This window comes from Globicephala melas, chromosome X (genome assembly GCF_963455315.2).
Source record: "Globicephala melas chromosome X, mGloMel1.2, whole genome shotgun sequence".
NCBI lineage: Eukaryota > Metazoa > Chordata > Mammalia > Artiodactyla > Delphinidae > Globicephala > Globicephala melas.
This window is the reverse complement of record NC_083335.1, coordinates 40,706,469-40,719,688: the sequence shown is the minus strand read 5'-3', so window position 1 is coordinate 40,719,688 and position 13,220 is coordinate 40,706,469. Positions and strand designations below refer to the sequence as shown.

The 13,220-nt window shown below is 39.0% G+C and overlaps 1 protein-coding gene across 4 annotated transcripts; it reads right to left on the bottom strand.

The window, feature by feature from the left end:
- Nucleotides 1-4,291: 4,291 nt before the first annotated feature.
- TCEAL7 (transcription elongation factor A like 7) lies at nucleotides 4,292-6,221 on the bottom strand. 4 transcript variants are annotated; one of them, XM_030851489.2, is made up of 3 exons: nucleotides 6,088-6,221; nucleotides 5,364-5,466; nucleotides 4,292-5,044 (listed from the first exon to the last, which is right to left on the bottom strand). In XM_030851489.2, exon 3 carries the CDS (start codon nucleotides 5,028-5,030, stop codon nucleotides 4,728-4,730), a length of 303 nt encoding a protein of 100 aa, XP_030707349.1. In that variant the 5' UTR covers nucleotides 5,031-5,044; nucleotides 5,364-5,466; nucleotides 6,088-6,221; the 3' UTR covers nucleotides 4,292-4,727. The 4 variants fall into 4 exon arrangements, with proteins under 4 accessions (XP_030707349.1, XP_060148206.1, XP_060148205.1 ...); XM_060292223.1 differs by having other exon boundaries at nucleotides 5,435-5,505; nucleotides 6,088-6,207; XM_060292222.1 differs by having other exon boundaries at nucleotides 5,364-5,505; nucleotides 6,088-6,206.
- Between the last annotated feature and the right edge of the window lie 6,999 nt (nucleotides 6,222-13,220).

Genomic DNA, 13,220 nt, shown 5'->3' with positions numbered 1-13,220 from the left:
CTCAGAAATGCATAGATGGATTTTTATTGTGGAACTGTTTGTAAGGGTCAAAATGTTGGAAATAGCCCAAGTCATCAAAAGGGAAAGGTCAAATAAACTATCCTCAAAGAAAACCGCATAGTCATTAAAAAGAATGAGATTCTTTATTGAAGCATCTCCAGGAATATTGTTAAGTAAAAAACAGTAGGACAGTAAATGTAATTTTATAACTTTTAGTTAAAATGTATAACAGAAATATATAAATTTCTATATGGATAGCTGTCAAGCTGTTAAGTGTTTAATTGTGAGGAGGGGTTTGAAATTGTGTTAAGGTGTAGTTAAAGCAGTATATTAAGATGAACTAGGCTATCTCAGTGACTTTAAAATGGTTTATTACTCCTTCATGTCAGTTCAGTGAGAGTTATTGGCTCTACAGCATGGCTCTGCTCCATGGATTATTTGGGTATCTAGCCTGCATTCATCTCACAGTTATGTGTTCCAGATGGCACACATGGTTTCCAAGGTTACTGAAAGGAGTGTGGAGAGGTCACCCCGCAGTGTTTATAAGCCTTAGATGTGTCTTATATTACATTTGATGGCCCCAACATATGTGCAAGGGAGGCTGGGAAATGTAAAAGGACACGAAATTTTTGTTTTTTTGGCCCCGCTGCCCAACTTGCTGGATCTTAGTTCCCTGAAAAGGGATTTAACCCACGCCCTCTGCAGTGAAAGTGCAGAGTCCTAACCACTGGACAGCCAGGGAATTCCCAGAACACGTACTTTTTGATCAAGCAATCTTACTTTCCAGAATCTATTCTATAGAAATAAAAGCACTAGTAAATTGAATATCTGTACAAGCATGCTCATTGCAGACAGCAATTCTTTTAGTGGGCAAAATATAGAAATAGTTTGAACGTTAATTAACAGGGGAATGGTTTGAATAACATAAGTTATAGTCATACTAGAGAAAGTAGATTCATTTACGTTTGTATTTACTGACCTTTGGAAAGTCCTATAAGACTTCCAAGCTGAAATAAAGAGACACAAGGTAAATGCGTAACTCAAAGTCATATGAAGACATAAACAACAATGGTAAAGGTAGCTAAATAGCTAAATTAAAAAGCAAGCAGTTTTGCATATTTGGTTTATAACTCCTCTTTTTCTTCTATATGACTTAAAAGACAAATGCATAAAACAATAATTGTAAAGTTATGTTAATATGCGCACTCACCATAGACCCTGTTTCAGGTGAGCTGTGCAGAAGGAGTCTTCTTATAATCAGAGAGCCTACTGGTTTATAATTCATAATTAAGAGCTGCTGAAAGTCATAATGTAACATCATAATATTTAGTTAAAATGCAAAACAGAAATATATAAATTTCTAGATGGATATCCATAAAACTGATAAGTGTTTAATTGTGAGAAGGAGGTTGAAATTGGATGTGTGGTTAAAGCAGTATATTAAGATGAACTAGGTAATTCATTATTTGTGACAATAGCAACATAAAGATATATAATGTCTTTATTTAACAATTATTCCTGGAGAGGCTTCAATATAAGAATCTCATTATTTTTAACTACCATGTAGTTTTCTTGGTATAGCTAGACCACAGTTTATTTGACCTTTCCCTTTTGATGACTTAGGCTATTTCCAATATTTTGGCTCTTACAATGTCACAATAAACATCCATCTAGGCATTCTGTGCACATGTGTACATATATCTCTATTGTAATACAAAGCAGTGGAATTCTGGTTAATATGGTATGTGCATATTTTTATGGGTTTATTTATGTTTTTCCTTTCCCTTTGTAAAAGCTATTGAGGTATTAGAGATATTTTCCTGTTATCTGTTATGATATTGCAAATATTTTTTTCCCAGGCTATTTCTTGTTTTTGGATATTTAATATTTTTTTCCTTTACAACTTCTGGATTTTCTTTCATGTTTAAGAAGATAATCACATTACAAGACTATATAGTTTTTTTCTTAATTTTCATTGCAATATTCTATTTCTGTTTTACACATTTTCATCTTTAATCCACCTGGGATGTATCTTTGTGTATGTGGCTAGTAGGAATCTATGTTCATTTTCTTATGATTGGATAGTCCATGTACTTGATTCTTAGGTTAAAAAACCTCCTTGAAAATGTGTAAAATCTTTAAATAAAAATGCTTATAGCTAAATATTTGCTCACTGCTGTGATTATTTCCTTAGGACAAAGTTTAAGCAGTAGAATTTGGGAGTCATGGAGTATGCAGAGTATAGAGCTTTTGGTATTTATTGTGAATAGAAGCAAAAAAAATGAATATAGCAATTTACTCTTTCATTGAGTATGAAAATGCCTACATCCTCAATAAAACTGAGTATTGTAAGTAAACATTTGTCTATTTGATAGGTAGATAACAACTTGTTTTATTTTATTCATTTTTCATTTGTCTTTTTGCCTTCTACTAAGGTTGGATAATGCTTATTCTCCACATAGATTTACTTGATGAGTACCCTCAATTTTCAGGCTATAGTACCAACCATTTTGACTTTCAGGAGCCCTTAATTACGAATTGTAAACAATTAGGCTCTTTGGTTATAAGAAGACTCCTTCTGCACTGCTCAGCTGAAACAGGGTCTATAATGAGGATTTTTGAAGCAGTTTTGAAGAACATAATTTCATGGGAACCCCAAAATGAAGATTCCAAGGCTATATGCACAGAAATTCTGACTTTGTAAGAGTATGTGTGTGTATGGGGAGCTATTTGTCATAAATTTGTATTTGTAATAAGCACTCTAGAAGATTATAATGTCAGGAGCTGACTTTTTGAGAGACATCAATTAATTATACAAGGTTATATATAATAGTTTTATAGACTGAATTTAGGGAATAATTCCTTTCTTATTGGGTTCTTTTTGAAAATGTAAGTTACAGTTTCTAGAGAAATAGATTATTTCCAATTTTATGCAATCAGAAGTAAAACTGGGCCAAGAACACTAGAATTCTAATTAAGTAAACATTTATTAAGTACCCACTATGCGTAAGTCACAGCAGTAATCAATAGAAATATAATGAAATGATAAAATATAATGAAATATTATAGTCTTTACTTTGAAATGGAAAATGCAAAGTCCAGTTAAGAAATAATGCTTAAGTATACATATATACATATACATAAAACAATATATGTACATATATACACTAAAAGGTATAAATACATATATTTCTATATATGTGTATATGTTTATATATATAATATGTGTTATACATATATGAGTCTTACAAAGAATTCTTACACATGTTTCAGGATTGGAAGGGATGGAGAGAAGGGGATTATTTCCCTAGATCTATTTCCTACATTACTTTTTGCAATTTACACATGTCTCCTGAGAGTCTTCTGAACCAGTAGGGCAGGCCTGACAGGAGCCTTCAGGGAGGAATCATCCCACAAGAGCAAGAAGACAAAACCTCAGTTCTTAGACTTCAAGCAGCAACTCTGACTATAGCGTGACATCCTTTGCTCAAATTTGAACCCTGGTCCAACCCCCAAAATGGACTCATCATGTCTGACTCCTATGGAGGAAGTGTCCTGTGGCTGAAAATGGAAGGGACTGTTTTACTAAAAACTCTGCTAAACACTGTGGCCCAAGCAATCCTGGAACAGTCCCCACCTCTGTTAAGCATCACTATAAAGCAGAGAGAAGCTTTAGAAGACAGAGTGGGGATTCAACGCACTGGGGACTCCAGGAAACTCAACGGGGCTTTGGCACTCAAGGACTCCACTGCACCACCAGCAGCAGGGCTAGCAGAGAGCAAAGGGCCCAGCAGAAAAGGCAGCAGTGCCCAGCAGGCCTGGCAGGACCCAGGGGAGCCAGGGGTGGGGCTCAACAGCAGAGGCCTGGCATGGAAGTCCCCACCTCCCTGCCTATTGGACTTGTTCCTGAGCGCTGGTTGAGTCATGCCAGGACAATCCCTCCCTCAAAACTGATGTTCTGTAGTGGGTTGGGGTTCTGTATGCATAGGTGGGAACAAGAGCCCACCAAGCACAGCTCAGTCACCTCATTTCTTCCCCACAGCAGCCCTGTGAGGCAAATGTTTTCCCATGAAAAGACTGAGTCTTAAGCAAGTGTATCTACACTAATTGCCAGTTTTATTTCTCTGGCTAAGAGATCCAGAGATAATTTGAAGTTTACATTTCTTTCTTATAGTTCTGTTATTAAGAGTTTATTAAGTGTTTCATTGCCCTTCAAAGGTGATTGGCAAGTTCTTTTATTGTGTCTGTTTATTTTAGTTTTTTCGTGACACAAGTAATACACACATATACACACATTTATATTATTCATTATTTTGGAAAATGAGAAGATGCAGATAGGCAAAAAATAAAATAAAATACAGATCACAGAGATTCACTGTTAACCTTTTGGTGTATAATAATTCAGACATTTTTTTGCATTATGACATGTATAAATGTACCTATAAGATATATATAGATAGACATATCTATATATATCCTTTTGCAACATATTATTTTCACTTTACAATATACAATGAGCATCTTCCCATGCAAACGAATGAAACAACCCTATTAAATGAGTGAGATTGGGTTAAAGGATGAAATGGTAACGAGTCATATGTAAATCAAAGGAACACTGAAGGATTGGAATAAAACAGTAGCAAATATTTAGCAAGAAAACGCAGACAAAGGGAACCAATGTTGCAGTATTAATAACAGAAAATAGTTGAATTCAGGGGAGAAATGCATTAAATGGGATAAGGACGGTCCCGAGAATGCCTATGGTTAGAATGCAGAGCCCTAAATTTCTTTCTCAAACCCCTTATCTCTTCCAAACACCTTTCCATCTCGTCTCCCTCTCTTGTCTTTTCTTCATCCTTAAAATGCCTATAGTCTATGTCCTCTTTAAATTCCTCGAGAGACTGAAGCAACCTTTGCCTAAAATTCCCTTCTGTTTGCTGGCGTTCGAATTCTCCATAGGGGCGTTCTTCCTCCCTCTTTGGCACGCTGCACTTGGGCTTTCCTTCATTTTCTTTGCAGGATTTTTGCATGCTGTTGCGGTTTCCTGCTTAAGGCCAGGGAGAAAATGTAGAGTAAGATTGCTTCATTTCTTTTCATTCAAGATTGTCAGTTTCTCTCTGAAGCTAGATAGTCGCCTAATCTCCCACCCCTGCTTCACTGGTCCAGCCCTCCGAAGTTCGAGATGCACCCCTCCCTCCCCTACCCCTTCTCCGCCCCCTTTCCCCTCCCTCAGCAGCCCACCATTTCTCCAGCAGACGAGGCTAATGGCCTCTCTGATGGGCGGCAGGAGGGGAGCGAGACAGGGAGTTGAGCTGTGGGGCCGCTACAAATTTTACCCAGCTCTTGCCCTTCCCAACTCTCACCCTCAGAGAACCCCGTCTGAGTGCTCCCCTCCCTGAGACGATTCGGGATAGTTTCCTCCTCTTTTACTTGCCTGGAGATGTCTGTGAACACAGACCCTCAGACCTGCAGACAGAAAGGAAGGGGCGGGAAGGAGGGAGTTCTCTGTGGATCGACCAGCGCCAGAGACAAGACACACGTTATTATCTTGAATCTAGGATCCTCATCACCGTGTCGCCCCAAATTTCCCACCTCCTGTTTCCCCTCCTGTTCTTATCCCTTCCTACCGAATCTCTGCCCCCAACCCCCCCCCAACCCTCAGGCCTAGTCCCGCAAGGGCCCTGTCCCCACCCCTCCCTCCCCACTCCTCCACATCCCTCGCGCAGGCTAGCATTGAATGAGGCGAACTGTTTTCAAATTATCTCTAAATTTCTCTGTCTCCACCTCAGGATTCCAGCCTTTCTCCACGCACCAGCCCACACCTCATTTCCTCCAGCGGAGTTGGGAAAAGAGAAGAAGGATAAAGGGAAATCTTGCTAGTCTGAGAGAAGCTGAATATTTCTAAACTACACTAAACCTCTGATGTCTCTCAGGAGACTTCCACCTACTCCAGCCCCACCCCCCTTCAAAAATATAATTATCTCCGACGAGTTTGCACGGGTTTGGAGAAAGCAATCCTAGACATATTCCAGGCACTAGATTCAGTCACTACCACCCCAAGAGTCCCAGTGGTTCCCTCACACCAACCTTCTGGGATTTAAAGAATTTACGTCCTCTTTCTCTTGGCCACAAGCACGAACGCCTGCAGGGCAGTAAGGAGCTGGTACCCAGAGGAGAAAGAAGCCCGGGAATATGAGGACTTCACGTCAGCTCCTGATCACGTGAGGATTATGTCATCCTCCAACTCTGGTCCCCACTTTCCCCTCCCACCAACTGTGCTGCAGAAATGGAACGGCTTACCAACCACCCACCACCCCCCACCAGGCCCTGTCACTCATTTTTGTCATTGCTGATTCCAGAGGTCAAAAGTGGCCCCTTCTCCCTGTAGTTGGAATTTGCCTTTCTCTGATTACCAGAGAAGGGCTGCATTTTCCCATAGTCATATTAACAATTTTTTAATGGTTGTGTGGAGAGAGAGGATTATTCATCCTCTTTTAAAATACAAGAACAGAAAGGGAGCAGTCTTCCCTCCACCCACCCTCTCCCCAGTCACTAATAGCCACCATTTTCCTTGCACTTCAGTTCTTGCAACCAAATTGGAGGGAGTGAGGTAAATTAAGGAAGGAAGTAATGACTGGGATTGTGGTTTTCACTTTCATTCTGATAATTTCCTATTCTTTTCCCCTTTTCCCCCATAAACATATTATATTCTTTTAATAATCAGAAATATGGTAACAGTACATACATTTGGAAAAAAGATTCAAGATAGGAGGATAAAAAGACCCAGCCACCTGTTTCTGTTGCTGAGTCATAAGATAAATATAGACCCTCCAAGCAGACACATTTTTGTAAGTTTAGGATGTACAGGGCAACTGGAAGCTACCTTTTTGAGGCACTCCTGAGCATGTGAGGCCTTTTCATTAGGTGAGCTTCTGAGTCCATAATCCTACATACCTAGATTTTCAGATATCAAAAGTCAGTCATAAAATTTTACTGCTTCGATCTCAGTATCATGCCCTCTGTCTCCCAGTTTGTACCATACCCTTGTATCTCCCTCAATACTGTGTTTAAAAGATCCCACCTTTCCTCAACACTCTTATTTAGAATCCAATAGTTTTTCGTTTCTCCCACACATCTCTATCCTATTTATGTTTCCTTAGACCTTACTCAGCCACACTGGGGAATTAGAAGCACTAACAGAAATTGGCCCCATTTAGTCACTTATCACACAAAACTTTTTGTTGCTAAGGCTTTTGGTACTAATCTAAGTGAATCTGTTGTTGATTGGTTAGCTTGAAATATATGCAACAGAAAGAAGGATATGTTCTTTCTTTTAACTTTTTTTTTTAATTTTTTTTTTGACTGCACTGCGCAGCTTGTAGAATTTTAGTTCCCTGACCAGGGATTGAACCCGGGCCCTCTCAGGCAGTGAGAGCACGGGAGTCCTAATCACTGGACCACCAGGGAATTCCCAGGGATGTGTTCTTAGTATTTGTTTTTAGGAAAACAGTGGCTCATTATAAATGCAAAGTTGCCACTAACAACTTTGAAGTAAATGGTTCCAGAAAATATTTAAGAAGAGAAAGAGAAGAGATCTTAAAAAGAGTAAGGCATTGTTATCACGGTTATTAAGGAATGGTTAGTTGTGATAGAAGCAAATGATTTGTTGTTGGGGTGGAGAAATCCTGAATCCTCTATAAACGGCTTTTCATGCAGATCATTAGATTTATGTGTTTTTTTTCCAATTTGAAAGCAGTCATTCTTTATTAACTGACCAGATTACAAAAATGATGGCAAATACCATAGTTCATCCTTCTAATAAGCCTGCTTTTCTGGTCTTCCCTGTTGCCAGCATCTCCACCTTCTGTAAAATGCGTGGTCTTTTTCTTCATTGTCTTCATGACTGACAAATACCAAGTGCTCCAATAAGTGGCAGGTCTCAATGATTACCTCCAAAGTATCTCAGGAATCCTTCCAATTCCCACTCCGGCTTCCCTGTCACTTCCCAAAGGCAAGCAACCATAAACTCCGACCACTACAACAACATTTACTGGCCTCTTTAACTTACATCTTGCCACCTTCCAATAAAATGAAGATTCTAAACAACAGATATGATCATGTCACTGCCCTGCCTTATTTTACTTCATTCTCCAAAAATTCTATTAGATCTGGACAGCTTTAGTTTATCTAAACATTTCACAGAATACATCTCCATCTATAAGTAAAAGCTGTTATAAAAATGCATGCAAATGCAAGCAAAGTAGGATATTGAGTTAGATTTAATTTGTTTCCCTACTATTGGTTGATGGGACTCATAGGTGAGGACAAAGAGGCATTATGTATCATGAAAAAAAAGTCCAATAATTGGGACCTGATACCTTCATAAGACCTTCCCAAAACCCGTCTAAGCCGTGTATCTACAACAATGTCCCAGTCCTCCTTCTCCCAAATCAGTGTAAGGAGACAGGTAAGGGTGACAGGTAAAGAACTGTGGGAGCCATAGACTTTGCGGGGAGTTCAGTGTCATTCATTATAACAACAACACCGATAGTACTTCATACTTACATAATACTTGTAATATACCAGGCACTCTTCTAAGCACTTTACATATACTAACGGAATTACTATTCATTACTACTCACAATGCTATTATTAACAAACTAAGGAGTACAGAGGTTAAGTAGCTTGCCCAAAGTCACACAGTAAATAGTGGAGATAGAATTTTAACCAAGGTATTCTGACTCCAGGGTTGGCACATGGTGAAAGTCAATTCTATCCCTTTCTCGTGGATGAAAGGGAGAGCATAGTTCTTTCCTCTTTTAAACCAAGTAGAGGTGGAAGCTCTAAGAGAATTACATACAGAGAGAGGTCTGCAAGAACAAGGTACTGGTGTACAGTTCTTAGTTAGATCACTGCTTATTCTGTTGATCCAAAAGAGATAGCAGGGTGAAGATAGACACATAGTGTACTCTCCCCATTGCTATGGCAAGGAGGGGTGAATTTTCCTGTGTGTTAGGTAGACACCAGGCTGACTTGCTGGTTCTTTTCCAGTATGGCTTCACAAAGGGTGAGGGGACTCTATAAGCAAATAGTCCTAGAATTGTGCAAAATATGCTCAAATAAACCAAATGACAAATGATGGAAAAACTTGGATTAGGCATATCCTCCTGCCTTGAATAACTAGATAACTGGGCAAATATATCAAATAACTACAAATTTTTTTAGATTCTAGACAATTGGCAGCACAAGGGTGTCGTCCCTGAGAGAAGAGAAGCAATCAAGATGAGCCCTATGATTGCTTTGGATTTTGACTAAAGGCATCCTATGGATTGTGGCATAGAGAGGAGGAGCATTGTGAGGAAGAATACAAGAGATGATTGATTAGTGCAGAAAATCATTCTCCAAAAGTCTTTTAAAAGTTTCCCTTGAGCCTGTTGCTATATATTAAGCTGCACACACATAAAGTGAAACTTCATGAGGCTGGGCAAAGAATGACAAGTGAGTTACAAGCCAGACACAAAAGGCCACATATTGTATGATTGTATTTATATTAAATATCCATAATAGGCAGGTCCATAAAGACATAAAGCAAATGAATGGTTTCCAGGGGCTAAGAGAGGAGATAATGGGGAGTGAATGCCTAAGAGGCCTGGGGTTTCCTTTTGGGATGAAGAAAATATTCTGGAGCTAGATAGTGTTGATAACTGTACATTTGTGAGTGTACTAAAAGACACTGAATTCTACAATTAAAAATGGTTGAGGTGTGACCAACATGGTGGAGTAGGAAGACCCTGAACTCACCTCCTCCCACAGGCACACCAAAATTATAACTATTTACAGAGCAACTGTCTATGAGAATAACCTGAAGACTAACAGGCAAGATTTTCCATAACTAAAAATATAAAGAAGGAACTACAATGAGACAGGTAGGAGGGGTGGAGTCATGGTATAGTAAAGACCCACACCCCCAGGTAGGCAACTCACAAATGAGAGGATAATCACAATCGCAGAGGGTTTCCCCAGGGAGTGAAGGGTCCAAGCTCCACATCAGACTCCCCAGTCCAGTGTTCCTGCACTAGGAAAGCAAGTTCCAAGAAAATCTTCTTTGAAAGCCAGTGGAACTTGTGTATGGGAGAGCTAGAGGGCTGTGGGAAACAGAAACTCTGTTCTTAAAGGTTTCACACAAAATCTAACAAGCTCTAAGTCATAGTGCCTGGTTTGGACCCACTTGCTGATCTTGGCGAGCCTCCCAGAGAGTCAGGAGACAACTGGGACTCCCTCTGGGCTATAGATGCTGGCAGTAGCCATTTTGGGGAGCTCCTTCTACCACAAGGACACTGGTACTGGCAAGCACTATTTTGGAGTCCTCCCTCTAGCCTATAGCAACAGGAGCTTACCCACCCACCAGCAGGCTGGCACCAGCCTTGGGCCCTCCAGCTGCACAGCCAGCTGCCCCAAGACCCAGGCCCACCCATGAGCAGATTGGCAACTATGACAAGAGGCAGAGCCTGGCAACCAACTGGGCTGGGGGTCAACCCAATCTACCACTGTGCCCACAGTAGTCTACTCCACCACAATAGAAGAGCCCATGTAGCCCACATAGGGGGCATCCTTGGAGCATAGGGCTCTGGTGATGAAAAGGGAGTGTGGTACTGGGCCCAACAGGACATCTCCTACATAAGGTCACTTCTCCAAGATGAGGAAATATAACCAACCTGCCTAATACATAGAAATGAACACAGAGAATTAGGCAAAATGAGGAGATAGAGGAATATGTTTCAAATGAAGGAACAAGACAAAACCCCAGGAGAAGAACTAAGCAAAGTGGAGATAAGCTATCTACCCAATAAAGAGTTCAAGGTAGTGATCATATAGATGCTCACTGAATTCAGGAGAATGGATGAGCATAAATGGATGAGCACAGTGAGAATTTCAAAAAAGAGTTGAAAAATATAAAGAATCAAACAGAGCTGAAGACTACAATAACTGAAATAAAAAATACTGTAGAAGGAATCAACAGAAGATTAGATGATACAGAGGAATGAATCAGAGAACTGGAAGACAGAGTAGTGGAAATGACCCAAGATGAAGGGAAAGAAGAATTTTTTAAAAATGAGAGTTTAAGGGCTTCCCTGGTGGTGCAGTGGTTGAGAGTCCGCCTGCCGATGCAGGGGACACGGGTTCGTGCCCCGGTTCAGGAAGATCCCACATGCCATGGAGTGGCTAGGCCCGTGAGCCATGGCTGCTGAGCCTGTGCATCCGGAACCTGTGCTCCGCAACAGGAGAGGCCACAACAGTGAGAGGCCCGCATACCCCCCCCCCAAAAAAAAAAATGAGAGTTTAAGAGGCCTCTGGGACAAAATCAAGTGTACTATCATTCATATCTAAATACATAAAGCAAATATGAACAAACACAAAGGGAGAAATTGACAGTAAAACAATAATATTAGGAGACTTTAACACCCCAATTACATCAAAGGATAGATCATTCAGACAGAAAATCAATAAGGAAACACTGGCCTTGAGTGACACATTAGACCTTATAGACTTGATGGATATATGTAGAACATTCCATCCAAAAGCAAGAAAATATGCATTCTTTTCAAATGCACATGGAACATTCTCCAAGACAGATCACAGGTTACACCAAAAAACAAGTCAATAAATTTAAAAAGATTTAAATGATATCCAACATCTTTTCTGACCACAACAGCATGAAAGTAGAAATCAAGTACAAGAAAAAAAACCTGCAAAAACCAGAAACATGTGGAAGCTAAACAATATGCTACTAAACAATCAATGGGTCACTGAATAAATCAAAAAAGGAAATAAAAAAATACCTGGGGACAAATGAAAATGGAAACACAATGATCCAAACCTAATGGAACACTGCAAAAGTAGTTCTAAGAGGGAAGTTTATAGTGATACAAGCTTACCTCAGGAAACAAGAAAAATCTCAAAGAAACAACCTAACCTTACGTGTAAAGCAGCTAGAGAAAGAAAAACAAATAAAACCCAAAGTTACTAGAAAGAAAGAAATAATACAGATCAGAGCAGAAATAAATTAAATAGAGACTAAAAAACCCAAGAAAAGATCAATGAAACTAAGAGCTGGTTCTTTGAAAAGACAAACAAAATTGATAAGTCTATAGCCAGATTCATCAAGAAAAAAAGAAAAAGGGCCCAAATAAAATTTAAAAATGAAAGAGAAGTTAAAACCAACACTGTAGAAATACAAAGGATCATAAGAGATTACTATGAACAATTACATGCCAGTAAAATGGACAGCCTAGAAGAAATGGATAAATTCCTATAACTGTGCAATCTCCCAGGACTGAATCAGGAAGAAATAGAAAATATGAAGAGACCAATTACCAGTAATGAAACTGAATCAGTAAAAAACAAAAAACTCCCAACAAAGAGAAGTCTGGGACCAGATGGCTTAATGGATCAAGTCTAACAAATATTTAAAGAAGAGTTAAAACCTATCCTTCTCAAACTATTCCAAAAAATTAAAGAGGAAAGAGTACTTCTGAACTCAATCTATGAGTCCAGCATCACCCTTTGTCTGATACCAAAATCAGACAAAGAGACCATAAAAAAGAAAATTATAGGCCAATATCACTGACAAACATAGATGGAAAAATCCTCAACAAAATGTTACAAACTGAATTCAATAATAGTTAAAAGGATAATACACCGTGATCAAGTGAGATTTATCCCAGGGATACAAGGATGGTTCACTATCTGTAAATAAATCAATGTGATACACTACATTAAAAATTGAAGAATAAAAACATATGATCATATCAATAGATGCAGAAAAAGCTTTTGACAAAATTCAACATCTATTTATGATAAAAAATCTCAACAAAGTGGGCATAGAGGGAACATACTTCAACATAATAAGGACCACATATGACAAACCTACAGCCAACATCATTTTCAATTGTGAAAAACTGAAAGTATTTCCTCTAAGACCAGGAACAAGCCAAGGATGCCCACTCTCACCACTTTTATTTGATATATTCCAATAAAATATATATTTTGTTGGAAGTCCTAGCTACAGCTGTTAGACAAGAAAGCAAAAGAAAAGTAATCAGCATTTGGAAAGGAAGAAATAAAATTGTTACTCTTTGCAGGTGACATGATTCTATATATAGAAAATCCTAAACATGCCATGATAAAACTATTAGAACTAATAATTGAAATCAGTAAAC